We start from the raw sequence: 21285 nt of genomic DNA, 5'->3' as shown, positions 1-21285 counted from the left end.
TGTTCTGAAGTCGGCAAGATTCCCAAGGCGAGGGGCGCATCAGCTGCTGTTACCAAGGAGAAATCCAGTCATGCTCCCACCAGGCCTGAGACCCCATTGCTGCGGCTGCCGCGCACCTGAAGTCTGGCCAGAGCAGGTGTGGGATCAGGGGAGAAGCTGGGCTAGGCTGGCAAGGAGCCTGAGCCTAACGAGTAGCTCACCCTACGTAGCAAGAGCTCTTCTGACTCTTTAATTTTCACAATGAACCTGTGAAAGAGACTCAGGTGAGCTGCCCAAGGTTCAGAGTAGGCCCAGACCCATGGCTGGTGCAAACCACAGGGCTCTGCCTCTTCACCGCAATGCAACCCTGCTCCACCCTCAAGGCCTGCCTGAGGGTCTAGGGGAAATGGGATGCTGGCCTCATCCAAATGAAGCAGATAGGGCCTTACAGGACATCTCAGAGCCTTTAGAGCACCATTGTACATTTAAAAGGGAGTCTATCAGGAGATGGGGTGTCGCTAAACCGATTGCCCACTGCACACAATCGCCGCACAAGACCAAGTATGGTGGCCCAGGCCTAAGTTCCCAGGAAGTAGAAGCAGGACGATCAAGAGTTCAAGGTCATCCTAGGCTATATTGTGATTTTGAAGCCAGCCTGGACTACGTGAGACGAGAGTAAGAGCCAGAGAGAGACAGAGACAGACAGAGGCAATGATGTAAATGTTGCTTCAGTGAAAACCTTATGCTCTTTAAACAGCTGAGGCACAGGGCTTGGGGACATTTGTCTTTTGGTCCTGGGAGTCCAAGTCTCCAGTGGCCATGGTAACTACCAAAGCACCCACATACCCTGCCCTGGAATGCTCTTTTATTAATCTTCCTCAGGGTCTGTGGTGGTTTGGGTAGGAAGGGCCCCATAGGCTCATCTTATATTTGAATGTTTAGTCACCCAGGAGTGGCACTATTTGAAAGGATTAGAAGGATTAGGAAGTGTGGCCTTGTTGGAGAATGTGTTTCACTGGGCATGGGCTTTGAGGTTTCAGGAGTCCATGCCAGGCCCAGAGGCTGTCTCTCTTTCTCTCTCTCTCAGCTATTGCTCCAGCACCTGCCCACATGCCACCATGCTGATAGTGGACTAAACCTCTGAAACTGTTGGCAAGCCCCCAATTAAATGCTTTCCTTTATAAGCGCTGTCTCCATCACTGTGTCTCCTTACAGCAATAGAAGAGTGACTAAGACAGGAAGACAGGGCATCTCCTTTTTCCTGTCCTCTGGAACCTCACTTCCATCTGTATCACAGGGCAGGACCCAAATGTTCTGTTCCAGTGCAAGCGGCCTCCTGTTCTTTCCCCCCAAGGCCTATGTCCACATCTCTGCTTTTCTAGAATCCTGACTTCATCCATGTTTCCAGTCACTGAGTCCTGTGTGTGTGTGTGTGTGTATGCATATGTGAGTCCTGTGTGTGTATGTGTGTGTGTGTAGGCCTGAAGATTATCTCAGCTGGTGTTCTGTTTAAGACAGGGTCTCTCATTGGCTTTGACCTTGCCAGGTAAGATAGAGCTAGACTGGCTGGCCAGGGAGCCTCACGGGTCTGCCTGCTCTGCTGCTGCAAGCAAGGGCAATCCAAGTGCATAGGACTTATGCCTGCCTTTATTTGCTGCTGCTTAAGGTTTATTCATTTTTAATTTACATGTATGTGTATGCACCTGTGTGAGCTTACGGTGCCTGTGTGCATGCAGGCTCCCAGGGAGGGCAAAGGCTGTCAGATCTCCTGGAACTGGAATGACAGATGGCTGTGTCCACCATGTGGGTGCTGGGTACCCAGGTCCTCAGCAAGAAGAGACAGTGCTCTAACCACTAAGCCATCTCATGCCTCCTCAATATCCGCAGCCTTCCCCCCCCCCCCAACACACACACTTCAAGAAAAACAAAACAAAACAGAACCGGCCACAGTGGTACATGCCTGTAATCCCAGCACTCAGGGAGGCAGAGGCAGGTGGATCCCTGTGAGTTCAGGGCCAGCCTGGTCTAGAGAGAGTCTAGGACAGCCATGGCTACAGAGAAACCCTGTTTCAAAAAAAAAAATCAAAACTAAACCGAAACAAGAGAAACAAAACAGAACAGGGGTTCTGGTAGCTGAACTCGGGTCTTCATGCTTACAAAGCTATTTACTCCCCGACCCAGGCTCCTTTAGGGCATCACCTGCCCTGCTTCTATGGTGGCATCTTGGCTGCTTTCCACACTCACTGGTTCTCACAGTTCAATACCCCATCCCCGAATCCCTCCGGGGAGAGAGCCTGTGACCTGAAGGATCTCAGCGGCCTTTTCCTTTCTAAGCCACAGCAGGCAGGCTACTGTCCATGGAACGGCCTCCTCTCTGCTGGAAGTTCTTGAGCTGTATTCTCCTCACACCCTGTGAGCTATGGACTCGGCCCTTCCTGTCCAATAGAAAACCAAACAGTACTCAGTCGACTAACGTCTTGCCCAACGCATGTGGCTCATCTCCCAGGGACTGGATTCCAACCCCATATCTGTTCAGCTCCCCAGGTGGCGCTGGGTTGTCCTACCACTTGGAAGCCTGAGCCACTTATTCACCATTTAGGGCCAAGCAGCTGCATCACTCATGTGCCAGGTCTTGGGGTCCTCCTGGTTGGCTCCCTCTCCCCAGGGATGCAGAGGATATGTCCCTAATCATTTCTGCTGACCTACACCCACTTCTCTACTGTTGTCTCTACTGCCTCCGAACAGTAAGCCAGATGGCAGGCCTCTGATCCCAGCTGGCGGGACGTGCCCGGCCCCCCTGCCCCCCCCCCCCCCCGCTCCCCCGCCAGTCCCACCTGGACCAGCTCCTGTGCGACCCAGGCTCTCAAATGGCACGGGCAGTTGTGGCTGTGGCCAAGTTTCTCTTTCTCCCCCTGTGGTTTGCCACTTCCCCCACCTCTTTCCCATTAAGGTTCCCCTAATCATCCCTCCTCTCTGGAGCGTCCTGCTCCAGAGGGGGCTGACCTATCTGGGGAAAAAAAATCCCCTCTGGTCCCAAAACACACCTCTCTTCCTTTGTCCACCATCTCCCTCTCGACCCCGGAATTCTCAGGTCCCAGTGTTCTACTGATCACAGTCTTAAGAGAACAGAAGCCCCAGGGGAGACTGGACCCTGTCTGTAGCTAGCTGGCAGATTAGACAAGGAGGAGGAACCTCTGGCCAGACTCCAGGGACAGAACTGGGGCAGGGTTGACACTGTCAGGCTTCATCCTTCTTTCAGAGCACCTGATTCCCCCAACCCCCCCTTTTTTTTCTGTTTGTTTTTTGAGACAGGATTTCTCTGTGTAGCCCTGGCCTTTCTGCAGCTTGGTCTTTAGACCAGGCTGGCCTCCCACTCACAGAGATCCACCTGAGTCCTGGGATTACAGGTGTGTGCCACCACCTGCCCAGCCTGATCCCATTTTCTGTTAGCTGCTTTATTGAGCTGTGCCTCACATGCCTACAGCCCGTGAGAGTTCTCCTAGAGGGTCTTTGGGCGGGACCTCTTTCCAAAGCAGCCATGTTCTGAATCAAAATTCTGCTCCATCTTCCCCCTTTCTGTTTAAGGTAAAAGTCTGACACCATTTACCTTTTACAATAGAAACGATTACCTGTCTACAAACTTAACAAATATATCCTTATGAAAATCCACTGGCGCGATGATCCTCCATAGCTGCTGTCCTAATTACCTTCAGCAAAAGTCATTTCGGCATCAAGGCTTTCCAGTCTGCTCGCGGCTCAGATCATCAATTTTAATGGAACCCGTGGTCTTTCATCCCCAGCATAACACATTCCCCGAGTCCCATCCTGATGTTAAGACATCTTTAAAGTGTACAGGCTGATCTACTTTGGCATTGCTTTTTCTACCACCCAGTGTCTTTCAGCGAATCTTATTGTCCCTTTCTGCTCATCAAGGTACAATTAGATCTTTATGGATCCACACATAAATTAGACTCTTAGGCACTCGAATTCTATGTCTGGCTCCACATCAGCGAGCCAGTCCTCCTTACCCATGGTTAATGGGATGTCTATCCTGATCCTCAGTTTCATTGGGTACCGTAGGTTCACAATTAACCATTTCCTGTTCTCTTAATCCCTCAGTCTCTTGTATCTCAAGCCTTTGTATTACTATAGCTAATTTTTCTTGTTGTACTGTAAGACCTGGGGTCTCACGGCTCATGAGTTCAAGATCGCGCCCTTCCCAAAAACTCCCACAGACCACGACTCGTTGCAAAAACAAGAGGTTTAATTTAACCATTGCGCAATGGGGTCACCCCTGCCAGTCAGCAAAGAGTGGCACTGGGAGACAAAGGCCTTAGGTTTTTAAAAGAAAAATTGTGGGAAATTTAAAGTTGCAGTTTTGGCAATTTAGGATTGGATGAGGAAGCTATAAAGTAAGATAATTGGTTAGTCTTAGGTGCTCAAGCTTGGCCAGTCCTGCCAAGTGTGGATGCAGCTGCAATTGAAAGTGGGGGTGGTTAGCTCATCCTTGAAGATTAGGGCTGCGGGCTCTTGGCTGGAGGTCAGGAGCTACTCAGAAGAAGAACTGGGGCCATCTGGGTTGGTTACTAAGAAACATTATCTCGAAGACAAGGGTCTGGTCGTTCTTTTTGCTGAATGAAGGTCATTGCTTGCTTGCTTTTTTTCTATCTGTCCTCACAGATAGGGTCACATTTTTCCATTTTCTGGAAAGGTACTAAGAGGCTTTAGCTTAACCTGAATCTAAAACTCAAAACTATAGGCTTTAGAAGACATACAGGTTACAAAGTTAATCTAACTCTTTCAGTACAGCTATTTTTTCAACCTTTAAAAAATTTATTTAATTAATTACAGTTTATTCACTTTGTGTCCCAGCTGTAGCCCCCTCCCTCTTTTTTTTTTTTTTTTTTTTGAAGAAAAAAACATAAATATTGTGATTGGAGGCAGACCACTCCAGTGGTCGAAACTGCAATGAGTATTGCAATGGCTTTTTTCAAGTAACATTTCTATCTTCTCAGCTCCTAGCCTTGGTCTTGAAAGATATGAAATGGAATTTCCTTTTCATTTTCTTTCTTTCTTTCTTTTCTTTTTTTTTTTTTTTTTTGTTTGAGGCAGGGTTTCTCTGTGTAACAGAGCCCTGGCTGTCCTCTGTCCTGGACTTGCTTTGTAGACCAGGCTAGCCTCAAGAGTTTCCCCCTTAAAAAAAATATTTATTATGTATACAGTGTTCTGCCTGCATGTACACCTGCTGACCAGAGGAGGGCACCAGATCTCATTGTAGGTGGTTGGGAGCCACTGTGTGGTTGCTGGGAATTGAACTCACGACCTCTGGTAAAGCAGACAGGGCTCTTACCCGCCAAGCCATCTCTCCAGCCCTGAATTTCCCATTTATTAATGCTGAAAAAGTCTGTCTTTATAATTAAAATTGTCTTTTGGAGTGGCTCTCTGTGATTCAATGATAATGTGCTGTGTCAGAGGCTCATACAGCTGGATCGTACAGACCTAGAAGGTCTTTGGATGTGATCTCTTGCCATAGCAGCCATGTTCTGAATCAAAATTCTGCTACACCCTACTGAGTGTTTTTTATGTTTTATACATTCTAGACACAAATCTCTTACACTATGTATGGATTGCATTGATTTTTTTTCCCCCATTATTTAGGTTGTATTTTTGCTTGTCTGTTATTTGAAAAGCAACCATAATTCCAGTTCTAGGGAATTATACGCCCCTTATTCTAGCCTCCTAGGTTCCCAGGCACCCATGAGGTGCACAGACATACATGGAGGAAAACACCTTTACACATAAATAAGAAGCCCGCGCCTATGCCCTTAGTGGGACTCACTTTTCTCAGGGCCTCTCTTCCAACCCTTAAGCCTTTATTATTATTATTGTTGTTTTTCAAGACAGGGTTCCTCTGGATAGCCTTGGCTGTCTTGGAACTCACTCTGTGGACCAGGCTGGCTTAGCACTCACAGAGATCCACCTGCCTCTGCTTCCTGAGTGCCGGGATTAAAGGCGTGCACCACCACTTCCTTGTATATTAAAATATCTTTAATAAAATCTCCAACTTGACTTCATCATACTGGCAAGTCCTAAAATCATTTTCAGGAGCCACAAATCTTGTTTTGCGGTTCCTAAAAGATTAGGGGAACTCCTGGAGCCCCTGAGGGTGACAGTATGGAACTTCATCTCTGTCCCCTCACTGCTGACAAGGATACTTAGAACTTATAGCTATCCTCCTGCCTCTGCCTTCCCATGCTGGGATTGCAGGCATACTGTCACAACATTCAACCATGGCTTCTTCTTTTTTTTTTTTTTTTGAGACAGAGTTTCTCTGTGTAGCCTTGGCTGTCCTGGACTCGCTTTGTAGATCAGGCTGGCCTCAAACTCACAGAGCTCCACCTGCCTCTGCCTCCTGCAGTGCTGGGATCACAGGTGTCACCACCACACCTGGCTGGAGGAAACAGATTCGTTTTTAAATGATTCATTTTATGAAACTTCGCTCTTTAGGCTCTAAAATACAACTCTCACCTCAATGAAAATAAGAGATTGTTTTGGAGCCAAGTAGAAGCGTCCATGGCTCAGGAACACAGATTCAAGTTACCCAAGTACATGTTCCAGGTATGGTAAGAGCTGGAAATTTCATGACATTTTTATAGTGACTGTCTTGGTCGGTGTTCTCTCACTGTGAAGAGACACCCTGGCCACAGGTGCTTTTTTAAAAAGAGCACCTAATTGGAGCTTGCTTACAGTTTCAGAGATTTAGTCCATTTTCACCATGCTGGGGAGCATGGCATCCATGCAGACTGATGTGGTGCTGGAGAAATAGTTGAAAGCTCTAAATCTTGATCTGCAGGCAGCAGGAAGAGAGAACCCCAAAAAGCCTGACTTTGGCTTTTGAAACCCCAAAGCCCATCCCCAATGACATACTTCCTCCAACAAGGCTACATCTACTCCAACAAGGCCGCACCTCCTAGTTCCTCTCAATTAGTGCCACTCCTAATGACCAAGCATTCAAATATATGAGCCTGTGAAGGCCATTCTCATTCAAACTACCACAGTGGTGGAAAAAGTTACAAATCAAGGCATTTTTCAAACCGTTGGTGGAGACATCAGGCTGGAGGGTTAGAGCAAAGCAGGGAAATGTCAGTTATTGGCCGTAGATGGCACTCTTAGCCTTGTTATTGGTACAAGCTGAGGTTTGTGCTTTCCAAAAGGATTTACCTAATAGTCACAAGAATTTTAAATCACACACAGAGGTGGGCAATAAGTGGTTACTCAGAGTGTCAAGAAAGCTCAAAATCAATTTGGCTCCCAATCTGTGATATTCTAGCTTTTCACAGTCGATCAACCTCACGCAATGTTTCCCCCAATGTGATGGTGGTTTGAATGATAATGCTCCCCTTAAGCTCATATATTTGCATACTTAGTCCCCAGATGATGAAGTGTTTGGAAGGATTAGGAGGTGTGTCCTTATTGAAGGAGGTGTGATGGTGGGAATGGTCCTTGAGGTTTCAAAAGCACAGGCCAGGCCCCGTCACTGTTGTCATTGTCCTCCCCCACTCCCAGCCCCCGGGTGTCGTGGTCCACCCACACCCACCAGGAGCATGATGTAAAGCTCTCAGCTGCGTCTCCAGCACCATGCTTGCCCGCATGCCGCCATGCTCGCCGGCATGGACTGACCTTCTGAAATTGCAAGCGAGCCCCCGGTTAAATAAATGATTTCTAAGTACTGGCTTGGCCATGGTGTCTCTTCACAGCAATAGAACAGTAACTAAAAAACACCCAGAAACTTCTGATTTCTACTGTTGAGCTAAGCCACTGGGACCTTTAGTACATAGTAGGTTACAATAAACGTGGAGGATGGTGGAGTCGATTTTTTCAGAAGCCTCTGAGAGCCTTCTGGGGTTAGCAGGGAGGAGTACGTTCAGCTGAGGAGGATGAGGCTGCAGGGCCTCTCGCAAATCAGCCAACCTGGCCTAGGGTATAGAGTTGAACCACAAGCAATTTCAGGATTAGGCCCTGATCTGCACTGCATCCTTTTCCGGGTGTGCAAAGCCAGGGATTAATCGCCTCGTGTTCTGATCCAAAGTGCCCGACAGAGGGCACTCGGGAGCGACCGAGGACCGGGAGCCTCTGCTCAAGCCAGAATGGGGTCACTTCCGGTCCCGAGGAGGCGGGGAAGAAGCCGGAAGTCCGTTGAGCTCTGGCAGTCGAGATGGAGGAGGGCGAGTACGAGTCGGTTCTCTGTGTCAAGCCAGAGGTCCACGTCTACCGCATCCCGCCGCGGGCCACCAACCGTGGCTACAGGTGACCGTTTCTGGCTTACTCTTTCCCACTCCACCCCGGCATGCACTGCGGGGGACCGAGGACCGGCTGTCGCGTTGGGGGGCGGAAGGGATGGAGCTCCGTGGCTGCTTCCCGGAGGGCTCGCTGGCCGTGAGCGTCAGCGGGACGGGGGCAACCGTCACAGCCAGCTCCCGAGGCCCCGAGAGGGCTGCGGGTTCCCTCGGCGGGGTCCACGTACAGGTCCTGCCACAGCGCTAACTGACAGCCTTGACGGGATCCTTGAAAACCCTGCCACCCGCGGGAATCCCCACCGGGAGGGCCGAGGAGGGAACCCGGCTCCGTCTGAGGGACCTGTCCCGCGAAGCCCAGGGAGCTGGGGCCTGGCTCCGGCTTTCTTGACCTCAGTTTCACCCCTGAACAAAACATACTGCAGCTGGGAGGACCCCACCGCCCTTGTCTTGAGTAAGCGTCACCTGAGGCAAATAAACACACATGCTTGTAAACACACGGAGTGCCTCTGGAAGGGAACCCAGAACTCTGTTCTAGGAGAGGTGAACCAAAGTCGGACACCTCCCGTACTGTTTGCATTCCCTAGCCAAACAAGATGAAAAGCGCTTTCTGAAAAGGGCATTTCAGATATAACTGATGTGGCCTGTGGCCTGTGGCCTGCGATGGGTCGTTGCTCCTTAGGAAGGGTGGCTCTTGAAGGCAGCGGGGCATCTAGCTTGTTTGGTAGCCTGTACCACAGGTGTATTGGAATGCCAGCTTCACCTGCCCTTTATGAGAGTGTCACAGGCTCGTGGCAAATTTTCTGAACAGGCGTGCCTGTGCTATAATTTTGAAATATAATAAGATAACAGGATCCCGGGTCACCGAGCCACGACTGCCGGCGCTTTCTTTGTGTGTCTGTAGGTGTGCGTGTCCACGCTCAACGCTAGCAGAGGAGCAGCAAGTGTCTTGCCTTCTCACTGTCTGTTACTCCCTTGAGGTGGTCTCGAACTGAGCGTGGAGTTTGCCGTTTCATCCAGACCAGCTGTTCAGCAAGCCCCACCCATCCTCCTTTCTCTGTCCTGCCCCACACGGTGTAAGGTTTACAGATACCTGCAGCCACCTCTGGCTTTGGAGATCCAAACTGAGGTCCTCAGGTTTTCTCAGCTCCTGCTCGTCCCTGCGGAACCATCTCCCCACTGGCTCCCTTTCCTTTCTGCTATCAAACTGGAGACTGGCAACCTAAACAGAGATGGCTGCCTACCCAGATCTGTTGGGTGTTTGTTCAGCAGGCTAGTGTTAGCTCCTCTTGGCCCTCAGGAGGGTGGGGTCACCAAGTATCCCGCCAGGCTGGTTTGATATGGAAGAAACTGCCAGCCTTGCACTTAACCTTTAGGCCCCTCCTTAGCCTGAATCTGAAGCCCGTTGGGTCAGGGAGAGGAACAGAAACTGAGCCGCTGCGTTGTTAGCTGTGGGTCTGCTTTCGCACGGCTCTTCAGCAGCTGCCACCAGCTAGAGTTCTAGAGAGCTGACATTTGCTTAGTAACTTCCCGGAAAAACCTCCTGGAAATACCCATGGTGCTTGCTATTTAGGGGTTTCTCTGCTGCTGCAACTGACATAGGACACTATTGCTAAAGGGGCCGAAGAAGGCATTGATGAGCGTCTTTGTTTCCTCGTGTTTCTTCCTGCCTGAAATACATTTGAGAGTATGTTTCCTAACCACTCTGTTCTCTCTCCTGTACACGCAGGCACTTTTAAGCTCTTTTTACCAAAGGTTGTGCCCTCTGTACTTCCTCCAACATGGTCTCAGGGCCCAGCTGGTCAGTCTGTCCAGCGTGCTATCACGGTGTCTTAGCAGAAACAATAGGCCCCTAGCTGCTGGAAGGAAATCCTACTTGGGAGGCAGAAAAGGAAACTGGAAAGGAAATGCCACTTGAGAGAAGGACTGTGGTCTTCAGATTGGGGGTCGGCAAGCTACAACTGCTTGTGGTTTTGAAGGCCTGGAAGCTAAGAATATTTTTTACAACTTTAAAGGACTGGAGATTTTGAAGACTATTTCATAATATAAAAGTTACAAGTTTCAGATTTTGTTTAGTTACTGAGATACAGCAATGTTCAGAAAAATGCTTGCTAAAAGTAGTTTTTTAATGTAACGATTATAGTTTTTATTTTTATTTTTAAATTTACTTTTTGTGTGTGTATGGATGTTTTGTCTGCATGTATGTCTGTGTACCACATGTGTGCCTGGTTCCTAAAGAGACCACAGGGATCCCTTAGGACAGGAATTATAGACCCTTCTGAGCTGCCATGTGGGTACTGGAAATTGAACTTGGTTCCTCAGGTAGAGTAGCCAGTGCTCTTAACCATTGAGCTATCTTACCAGCCCCTGTAATAAGGTTTTTGTTTGTTTGTTTTGTTTTTATGCTTATTTGCTTATTGATTGTGTGTATGTGTGTGGGAACATGCCTGTCACAGCTCTGTGGAGGTCAGAAGACAACATGGAGGCCACGCTTCTTCCCGTCTACCACTCGGGTTCCATGATGACACATGACTTTAATTCCAGCATTCAGGGAGCAGTGGCAGGTGGCTGTCTGTGAGTTGAAGGCTAGCCTGGTTTACAAAGGGAGTTCCATGCTAGCCAGGAAAGGGCTACACATTGAGACCCCCATCTCAGGAAAAACAAAAACGTGTTTTAATTACATTTATTCGTGTGCATCTGTCTGTCTTTGTACACGTGCTGCTGTGTAAGTGGCAGTCAGTGGACAGCTTGTGGGAGTTGGTTCTCTCCTGCCTTGTGGAGTTCTGGGACCAGAAGCAGGCTGTCAGGCCTGGTGGTGGTTGCCATTACCTGCTTTTACAGAAAGGCCGGCCAACTGTCCTCTTGAGCAAGCACTCCTTCCCATTCTCATTCCCAGCCCTGGAGGAATGGAGCAGAGGCTCAGTGTCTTTTGTCCTCATAGGGCCTCGGAATGGCAACTGGACCAGCCTTCGTGGAGTGGCCGGCTGCGGATCACTGCAAAAGGGAAGGTGGCCTACATCAAGCTGGAGGACAAGACCTCAGGTAAAGGCACGGGGCATGGGTTGGGCTAAGTTATCTGTGGAAGAGAGAGGCTGCCCTGGCCAAGCCAGGCTGCTCAGCGCTATGGCAGAACCACTATCAGATAAAGGCCTCTAGGTGATCTAAATGCCAACGTCCTAAACTGGGTATATTAAATTGATAAGAAGCTGCAGGCTCCAGGGCCATCAGTTTTCATTTAGGTCACTGCTGGTGACCCAGCTGCTTCTAAAACACTTGCGGTCATGCTTGCAAGCCCAGAACACGGGGACACGTTTTCTCAAATATCAAGGGTGTTTGATCAGACGCTGAGGCCACCATTCCCATACCTTTGAGCTCAGAGCCTACCATAATGGCTCCTGGATCTGTGGTCTTTGCCACAGCTGTGGGAACCCAGCTACAAGGTGACACTACACATGGGTACCTTTCCTTTGTTTCTGAGACAGAGTCTCATTTAGCCCAGGCTTGCTGGGAACTGTGTAGCCAAGGATGACCCTGAACCTCTGCTCCTTCCACAAGAACAGAGATTATAGGCATGCCCTGCAGTGCCTCCTGTATGGCCTGCTGGGAAACAAAGCCACGAATGCTGAGTGAGCGAGCATGTAACAACTGAGCTCCATTATCTACAGCACAAGGGTGCAGTTTGATTGTCCTGTTGCCTAGTCTCTGAGGTTGACCTGAGCTAGTGTGTTCTAGACTCTACTGTGGAACCATAAGTGCCCTGCTTTCTGCTTGCTGGTTTGCTGGCTCCTCTTATCCTTGATGTTAGGCCTTTCTGAGGCATGGCATACCGGCACTGGGCCCATCGCCTTCAGGCTTTGTGCCAGCTACACAAATGGATGAAGCTGCTGGGCTGGGTGGTGGTGGCCCTCCCCTGGGGCTAATGTGTGGAGATGGAGGCCCGGAATAGGTAGAACTTTTAATCTTTAAGAAAAGCCAAGGCTGGGCATGGCCTTAATTCCATCCAAACACAAAGGCAGGTGGATCTCTGCCTGGCCAGTTCTGGGACAGCAGATAATAAGACGCTATCTTAACCTCCTCCTCCTCCCAAGGGCCAGAGATGGGGGCTATTTTAAAGCAGTCTTAATTTTGAATTAATTGTCAATTAAGTAAAAATTGTTGACACTGTGGGCACCTGTAAGCCTTCTCTGACTCTGCTTTCCCTTCATTTCGTGCTGGCATTAGCCCTTCAGCCAGCATAGATTTGGTTGGATCTTGGAGTAGGCCTTGCCCCTCTGTCCAGCTCTCCTGGTGTGACGTGGCTCACAGCAGGAAAGCCCTAGTACATAATACCAAGCTGGAGGGGCTGGCCCAGGCTCATCCCCCTCTCCCTGTCCTTACAGGAGAGCTCTTCGCACAGGCCCCAGTGGACCAGTTTCCTGGCAGTGCTGTAGAGAGTGTGACTGATTCCAGCAGGTACTTCGTTGTCCGCATTGAAGATGGAAACGGTATGAGTGGGTCTGGAGGGTCTTCTGTGTAGAATCATTGCCTCCGGAAACGTGAGGTTGATGGATGTCACCCCCCACCCCCACCCCCAGGGCGACGTGCTTTTATTGGGATTGGCTTTGGAGACCGAGGGGATGCCTTTGACTTCAACGTGGCATTACAGGACCATTTCAAGTGAGTGCCTCTTGGGGACCTGTATTGTCTCCTGCTTCTCCTCCCTTCTTACCTAGACAAACTGTTCTTCCTGGTTAAGATGTCCAGTGACTGCTTTGTCCGCTGACAGCCTGTCAGTCCACCTCCAGGCTGCCTTTTCTGCTCTCCTGTTCCCCAAGGCTGTGTGCCACCTATGTCAGCTGGCCTAGCATTTTCGGTGTCCCAACTCTTCCTCAGCAGCCCCTGAGCTGCCAGAGTCCTTGTAAGGCTCTTGTGGCTCTAAAGGTCTGCTCCTTTATAATGTCACAAGAGGGACTAACATTTCCAGGGCATGTCGCAGAAGCTTTGGTGCCCTTTATGAAAGGATGGGCACCCTTCAGGCTCTGTCTCTGACTGCAGGTAGGTGGACAGTACCTGTCCATTTGTGTGGACACCCATGTCCCAGTGGCTGCTAGTAGCATTGTAGGTAGGCAGGAAGCACTGTGCTGCCCTTCGCTTTTAGGCACCTGTCCTATCTCAGCACATAGGAGTGTCCAGGTGGGAGCCAGAGGCACCGACCATGCCAGGAGCTAGAGGGGAAAGTGCGGCGCTCACACCTCCTGGGTGCCATGTGTGCATGAGCTTATCTAGTTCTCAGTGTTAAGAACTAAACTCTAGAGCAGTCACTCTCAGCCTTGCTAATGCTGTGACCCTTCAATCAGTACCTCATGTTATGGTGATCCCTTGACCATAAAGTTATTTCCATTGCTACTTCATACTCTTAATTTTGCTACTGTTATGAATCATAATATAAATATCTGTGTTTTCTGATGGTTTTATACGGACCCTGTGAAAGGGTCATTTGACCCCCAAAGGTGTCTCAGTCCACAGGTTGAGAACCTCTGCTCTAAACTATTATACTGGTGCATAGCAGCACCAGAGCTGGCATCTAAACCCTTGGTTGGGAAGTTGGCCTCTGCACAGGCGTCCTGGAGTGAAGACCTTGTAGGTGAAACAGCAGCTGCTGTCCCTGCCTCAGCTCTTTTTTCCTGGCCCTCCCCAGGTGGGTGAAGCAGCAGAGTGAGTTTGCAAAGCAAGCCCAGAACCCAGATGAAGGCCCCAAATTGGACCTGGGCTTCAAGGAGGGCCAGACCATCAAGATCAACATCGCAGTGAGTGCCACCCTCACGTGGCTGTGTGGCTGTGGTTTTGTGACTCTTGAAGGCAGCCAGCCCAAAGCTTCCCAACCCCCCAAACCCTTCATAGTCCAGTTCCATCTGTGTAGCCAGAATGGATCCAGCAGTTTGACCTCATGCCGGGTTCACCGTGGCATTCCAGGCTGAGCTGAGTGTGTACAGGTGTGATGGCAGAATGGCAGCACAGACTCTATGACCACAGCATGCCCTGGTGCTAGGGCTTCTGGAGGAGAAACGCATGGCCCATAATGCAGGAGCCCACAGAAGGCTTCCTGAAGCAGGCCTGCGGGTAGGCTTGAGGGAGCAGAGGGTGGGCAGGCAGTACTAGCACTGGTGTTTCCGTCCTGGCTATTGGAGTGGGCCCAGAGAATCAGTGTGCTTATCTCAAGCTGTCTCTGCATGAGGAAGGTCTGGGAGCACTCCTGCTTGGAAGGCATCAAGGAGGATGCTGGGAGTCTTGGGCGCTTCTGCTGGTGGTATTGTCCTGGCTCCTGGAGTCTTTTTCCTGTGTGTTTCTGCATTCAGCATTCCCCACCAGCTCTTGCTGACTAGGTTAAGGTGGACTGGGGACCCAGACGAGGTCTCTTCCTGGCTGCCAGAGTGGAGGGGGCAGTGGTGTTGGGAGGCACTTGGGGGAATCAAGGATCTGTTTGGAGAAAGTGTGTGACTCTGAATTAATGCTTTTCCTCTTTACTCACCGTTTCTCTCTCTTTCCTGCTTCATGCTGGTGATGCTTTGGGACCTTGAAGTTGGCCAGCTGGCCCTTGAGAGAAAACACAAGTCCAACCCAGTGGACTGGTGGCACTGTGATTCTTTCTCTTGCTTGGAAGAAACTAACCTTTAATGCGCGTCAGCTGTGGGCCAGGTAGTGTTTTCAGGCATTTTCTCATCTGACTTCAGCATATCCCTTTCTAAAAGATAAAAGATTGAGGCCCAGGGACAGGAGGGGACTTGGCTGGGACAGGAGAGCTAGACATAACTGGCCCAGCTAGCTGCATGTAGAGAGTGCTGGGACGTCTACCCCTGCTGCTGCTGTGCTCACAAGCAGGGACTGCTGTCTCCATCAGTGTGGCTCGTGCTGGTTTCCGGCTCACCCGCGGTGCTTACTGCTTTATCATGTGTTGAAGTGTCACGTACAGAAAAGTGCCCGGATGGTAAATGCAGGACAGTGAATTTTTCAAACCAAACTCATGGGCTGGGAAGATGATGCCTGCCGGTAAGATGCTCGCCTTACATGTGTGAGAACCTGAACTCAAGATCCATGTAGACAGGTCATGTCACAGGACGACACATACTGGTGTCGGAAGCATATGCTTATAGCCCCAGCCCTAGGGAGACAGAGGCAGGAGGGTCCCTGGTGCTCACTGGCCAGCCATCCTCTCCTCACTGGTGAGTTCTGGGTCAGTAAGAGATCAGACTTAAGGAGGTGGGTGGTGTTTCTGGAGGTGACACTCAGGGTTGACCTCTGGCCTGCACACTCACGTGCACCATCAGCCACATGTATGAACACGTACACGTACCCACACACAGACACAATACTTAAGAGCATGGGATGGGATTTTCCTAGGTCAGGAATAGAAGACTGAGCTGGTTAGGAGCCCCTGCCCTGCCTTCCAGTGCCCTGGACTGAGTCTATCCTTTGCTTCTGTGAGTTTGTGGGAGACATAATCTCTTTCATATCTGATCCCCTCATTCAGTGTCATGCTGTAAGAGTTACCCATGTGGTTGTTCATCTCCGTGACGGCACATGTGGTTGTTCATCTGTTTTCACTGAGGATGGACACTGGGGGCTCCATCGGGGTCAGCTCCAGATGCTGCTGCTGTGAATGGCCAAGCTTGAGTCTTTGTTGTGCACAGATGTCTAAGGATGGGGCCGCAGAACCCCGTGCTGCTCCATCTATGCCTGTGGATGCTTCGGCAGAACACTGACTGGCTTCCCTTGCCCCTCCATGCGTGAATGTCCTGGCTGCGCTGTCCAGTCCATACCCGGGCTGTTTTTGTGGGTGGAATGGTGTATGGTTATAATCTGTACTTTCGTGATGAGAAGTGAGATCCTACTCACTCCTGACCATATGTGCTAGATGGGATCTTGGAATAGGTTTCTTCTAGCTCAGCCTGCTGTGTGGGACCGACATTGGCTGTCCAGGTGTTGAGGACTGGAGGTCTCCGTGGCTTTTCTAGTGTGTGGTGACTCTGGCACAAAGGCTGATTTGCATTCTTCTCTTCTCCTTAGAACATGAGAAAGAAGGAAGGAGCAGCTGGGACCCCAAGAGCCAGGCCCACCAGCACAGGAGGCCTGAGCCTGCTTCCCCCTCCTCCAGGGGTCAAGACCCCCATCCTTATCCCTCCTCCTAGGGAGCAGTTGTCTGTGGGGGGCTCTCTGGTTCAGCCAGCAGTTGTTTCTGGTTCAGGTGAGTGCTGGGGTGACCTTTGCACCCAGACCTGGCAACTTTGTCCCCAGTGGTAATGAGGTTTCTCTTTCTCCCACTTGCTTTGTACCGGTGTATGTGACTAGATGGTGGCACTGTCAGTGTGTCCTGCATACACTTGAAGTTCCTCTGTTCCCTGGCCTTTCTCCTTCCCCTTCAGGGTACCTGTCCTGGGAGGCAGTGACCATGAGGTCATCAGTATGCAGGTGCCTGGGCCTCAGTGTGTCCTGGACAGTCTGTGCTCACATGTGGGAAAGGTGAACCTCAGTGCACAGGCTAGATGTATGGGGCCCAGATCACTAGTGCCAGCATTGTTCACCTTGGGGGCCCTCCAGAGGAACTGGGACTGTGAAGGGAGGCCACTGGAGCAGGGGTGTTGGCATTCTAGGTAGAAGGAACTTTAAGTGCTGTTAGAGAGTTGGGCCAGGTGCAGCCATTAGCCACTGTGAGCAGGAGAAGCCACGGGAGAGGAGGGGATCCAGTGTGAGCTCCTCCTTGTACCGCCAGGTGCTGTCAGGCGGAGAACCTCTCCTAGTGGGCTGCACTGAGAAGCCCTTTCCCTCCTCCTCCTCTCCAGGCTGGGCGTGTCACCATTGCTTTTCCACAGCACTGTCAGCAGGTTTAGAGTGAATGCATCTAGGGAGGAAGCCTTCCTGAGTCCCTGCTCATTAGAGTCGAGGACATCAGCTCCTCTCTTTGGAGGTCAGGCTCCCACCTTCAGCCATGTGAAGTTGACCAAGAGAGCGCCAGAGTTAGCTTCCGCCTGGTGTCAGGGAACCGTTCTTCCAGCATTTCGTTCAGTGTGTGCCCATCGGACCACTGGCTTTGGCATCACTAGAGACAGGAGCAGCAGTCTGAATGCTTAGGGCTTTCGTGTGTGTCTCAGCCTTTCCCAGGTCCTGGGCCCTGTCTGAGTGCATGTGGATGACTAGGGCCCAGAGACATCATAGGACAAGTGTCCCTTGACTTAGGACGGATAGAGTAACATTCTGATAAACAAGTGGAGCGTGCACCTGACACCTTCATTATCGTAATAAAGCTGAAAACCCTAATCCAGTATCATTTAAGTCAGGACCAATTGTAGAGCATGGAGCCCTTGCCTTCTGTGGCTTCCATCCGTGTGTTCATGGCCTGCAGTAAACATGTTCACAAACAAGATGATGTCAGACAGTAAGGCAGCTGCCATCTGTTGAGGCTGTCTGCTCTGGAGTTACGGTGGTTGAGTTCAAACTGTAGCTCACTGTTTTTGAGCTCATAGTGGCCTTCTCAGTGCCTCCGTTTTCCCATCTGTAGAATGGGGTAGTCGTGGTGCTTATGGTGAAGATCACCTGAGCTATGCCATGTACCACACTTGGAATGGTATGCTGACCACTGTGAGCTCTCACTGGGTGCCAGCCTAGGTTTACTCATTGGCCTGAGCTGAGCATGGCAAATCTATGAGCTAACCCTGGCCTGTGAAATAGTCCTATCAACCATATGAGAGATAAGAGAACTCAAACTCAAGTGACCTGCACAATCTCGCAACTAATCCTGGCCTGATCTTCCCTAGAAGCTGTGGTGAGGTTCAAATGAGACAATACACATAGCACTCGGCGAACTGTGAAGTACCCCCATTGGGGACCTTGGTTTCATCTGGTTTTGCAGCCCAGAGCAGATGAGACATGACAGTGTAGCTGTTGGCAGCATAGGAAAGGCACCAGGAAGCCGAGTAGGCTTGCCCCTGTGGAGAGAGGTGTACGGCAGGCTTCTGTGTGGCTCAGCTCGACTGGAAGCCTCTTCCTGGCACTGTGTGGCCTGGGGTCTGGGCAGTTGATCCACCCGTTGCTGCAGGCTTTCTGGAGGGGGCTCTGGGGAGGCATTCTTCACTCCAGACACCAGGGTACAACACAGGTGTGACTCATGTTCCCTTGCACTTTTCCATCTACCTTGTGTGTGACTCCTGCTTTCTCTCTAGGGGCCACCAAGGGCCCATGAGAAAGGTGGTGGAAATGTGGCTCTCTGGAGTTGTTGGTCCCCAAAACATGTCTCCCTGTGTCTCAGCTGCCTGGGGTCATACGACTGGCCACTTGTTAGCAAGGCCACCAGAAGGACATCTCTGACATCCCTGTCTCTTTTTCTCCCTCTCACTGAACTTGGGGACTAGGAGGTGCTGCAGAATCCTGGCCACAATCTAAGCCTGCTGCCGCTGCCACTGCTGATGTCTGGGGTGACTTCACCAAATCCCCAGGGTGAGGAGGGTAGCTTTCTGGGCTGGGTGGGGCCACAACTGTTTCTCTGAGTTCCCTGGAATTGCTGGCTGAGCCTGCTGGGAGACCAGCTCTGGTTGCACATTTTCATGGCAGCCACAGAACAGAGAACCCCTGCCTTGGGTGGCATTGCCCTCTTTGCCTCTAAAGGATTTTCACTGCCCCCCACTGCCTGAGACCTCCATCCACAAACTTGTGTGGTTCTCATCAAGTGTTCACACATAGATTTTAGACCTGGATCATCTTCAGGGAACCTCTGAGGCAAGGCCTCGCCTGAGCTTTAAGCCCTGCCCTTAGGTCATTTGTGGAAAGATGCCAGATTCCTATTGTCAGGGGTACGTGGGAGGCTCTGCGGTGTCAGCACAGGTCTGTTTTCTGTAAAGAAACAGCTAAAATCCTCACACAGGCCAGATTGGATTCTTGAGCCACATCTGCCACCTGCTGCTCCAGGCTATTTGGGGACTGTCCGCTCAGAGCTCCTCCTACCCAAAAAGATGTCCACTCTGTCTGCTTGCAACAGCTGATACTTCCACCTCCCTGTCTTCTCGTTACAGGACGCCTTCCAGCCAGTCTCAGCCAGGCACGGGCTGGGTCCAATTTTGACCTGCCCAACTTTTTCCTCAGCTGACTTCTGTGAAGGAGCTGCCACATCCAGGCCCAAGGAAGGAGGCAAAGTGCTCCCTGGCTGGCCCCTGGGGCATCGCTGTCCTCTCCTTGCCAGGCTCTCTTGACAACCTGAGCCTGACTGACAAGAAGCAGTGAATTGGCACCATGCCACACTGTTGCTGGGACTCAGGTGCTGCACTGCCAGAAGACAGGAGCAAACACTCCAGGGCTCCCACACCCATCGCCCTCCTCACTGAGGGACCCAGACTTCTTCCATCAAGGACCTTATTAAACGCAGCCCCCAAAGCACAGAATGGGTTGAGTTTGTGGCCTGGGTTCAGTTCTGCCTCTCGGGTTGGCAGGTAGCCCACATTCACTGTTGGGCAGGGGACTTCCTGCACTCTGTCATAGGAGCCATCCGATGCCTTCCAGAGGAGGCCTTCCTGGCTGCCAGCCAGTCTCTGAGCTGCAGTGGAGTGGGCTGTCAGGGACACCAGAAGGATTAAACAGCTTTTTGAAAATGTTGACACATTGCTCTGCTAATATGCTGACCCGCACTAATGCTCCCTTGCAAAGGACCCGCTGACATACTCTTCTCCCTGCCTGAGCCCCGCAGGAAGCAGTGGGAGTCCGCCTGCACACCTGGCTCTCGTCTTCCTCTGGTGGGGCAGGCTCTGGAAGCCAGCTGGGCAGTGTTGTGGGGAAGTTGAAGCACAGATGGAGCCAGCGCGCCTGTCTTCTGGGTCTGCTCGGGCTCACGGGTTCATGGTATAGCTGGCCCACTTGACTTTTCCCTGGTGGCTCCTGGAGGGATGTGTCTGTGGGCAGTCTCGTTTGTTTGTTGTTTGTTTGTTTCCCTTCAGAGACTGACAGAAGGAGCTCTGTCAGCTGGAAGTCCGGGCCATCAGGATTAATTCATAAGAAATTGCCGTCTCTTCAGTGAACCTCATGCTCAAGTTTCTTTATAGACTTAACCTTACCTTCAGTTGAAAGGTTTCTTTTTTGAAGGGTCAAGACTGTGCTGACCTCGTGGGACCAGAGTTTTAAAGATGAAAAAAATAAATGTTTTTACTTGTGTACTACATCTCAAATGGATGTGTTTTTGGTGGTGTGGCTGCTCAGCTCTCGGGTGCCCAGGCACCATGTCTTTCAGAGACCCTGATCCTGTCACCCTGAGGACAGGACCTCAGCATGTCTAGAGGAGACTTTTCTAAGCCTCCTGGCTTAGAACACTGGTAACTGATTGTGTCTTAGAACCTCAGTGGAGAACCTTGTCTCTGCAGACCCCATACAAGCCCAAGTGTGAAAGGTGCATGCACACAGGCCAGGCAGAAAAAAACGTTACACAGAAACGCTAATGTCCGAAGGCTCAGGACAAAAGGCAGATTTATGGCCATAGTGTGTGGTAACCAGCACAGGGGAGGTAGGAGCAGAGCTGCGGGATCCCACCCGCTGAACACACGAGGAGTGTGTCAAAGGGGCCACATCACTGCCCATCTGGGTGAATGCCGTCTGTGCATGGAGGCTGAGAACTGGAATGGCTAGAATAGGGTACCCTCAATTAGAAGTCTGTCAGGTGTGGTGGCACCCACCTGGAGTTCCAGTATGGTGGAGGTGGAGAGATGGTGAATTCCAGGCCAATATGGGTTACCTAGTGAGAGCTGGTATCGAGTGTTGCAGGGCCTGGCTCTTGCAGTTTGGTCTCTAGCACCTAGGCAGCACCTCACAACTGCCTGTGCGTCCAGCTCTGAGGGCTCCAGTGCCTCTGGCTTCCCTGAGCACTCACACTCATGGATACACACAGGCATAATTTTCTGTGTATTTTCGTGTATGGGTGTTTACTTAAATATATATGGTTGTACAGCACGTGTGCCTGGTGGCCAAGGAGGACGGAGAGGGTGTCAGATTCCCCAAGACAGTC

General features: G+C 50.8%; 1 protein-coding gene across 1 annotated transcript; it reads left to right on the top strand.

The window, feature by feature from the left end:
• Window positions 1-8169: 8169 nt before the first annotated feature.
• On the top strand, window positions 8170-20448 carry Necap2 (NECAP endocytosis associated 2). Its single transcript, XM_055611166.1, has 8 exons — window positions 8170-8286; window positions 11215-11315; window positions 12653-12757; window positions 12848-12929; window positions 13951-14059; window positions 16317-16494; window positions 18656-18740; window positions 19313-20448. Exons 1-8 carry the CDS (start codon window positions 8195-8197, stop codon window positions 19359-19361), a joined length of 801 nt encoding a protein of 266 aa, XP_055467141.1. The 5' UTR covers window positions 8170-8194; the 3' UTR covers window positions 19362-20448.
• Window positions 20449-21285: the final 837 nt, after the last annotated feature.

Source organism: Psammomys obesus, unplaced genomic scaffold (assembly GCF_907164565.1).
Source record: "Psammomys obesus unplaced genomic scaffold, mPsaObe1.curated_primary_1811, whole genome shotgun sequence".
Taxonomy (NCBI): Eukaryota; Metazoa; Chordata; class Mammalia; order Rodentia; family Muridae; genus Psammomys; species Psammomys obesus.
The sequence above is the reverse complement of the archived record's forward strand: the minus strand, read 5'-3'. Positions and strand labels throughout refer to the sequence as shown.

Excerpts from the sequence above, each read along its gene's own strand:
- Necap2 (XM_055611166.1), top strand. The coding sequence starts at position 8,195 with ATGGAGGAGGGCGAGTACGAGTCGGTTCTCTGTGTCAAGCCAGAGGTC. Across the intron at positions 8,287-11,214 it reads GCCACCAACCGTGGCTACAG|GGCCTCGGAATGGCAACTGG; the intron begins GTGACCGTTTCT and ends TTGTCCTCATAG. Across the intron at positions 18,741-19,312 it reads GACTTCACCAAATCCCCAGG|GACGCCTTCCAGCCAGTCTC; the intron begins GTGAGGAGGGTA and ends TTCTCGTTACAG.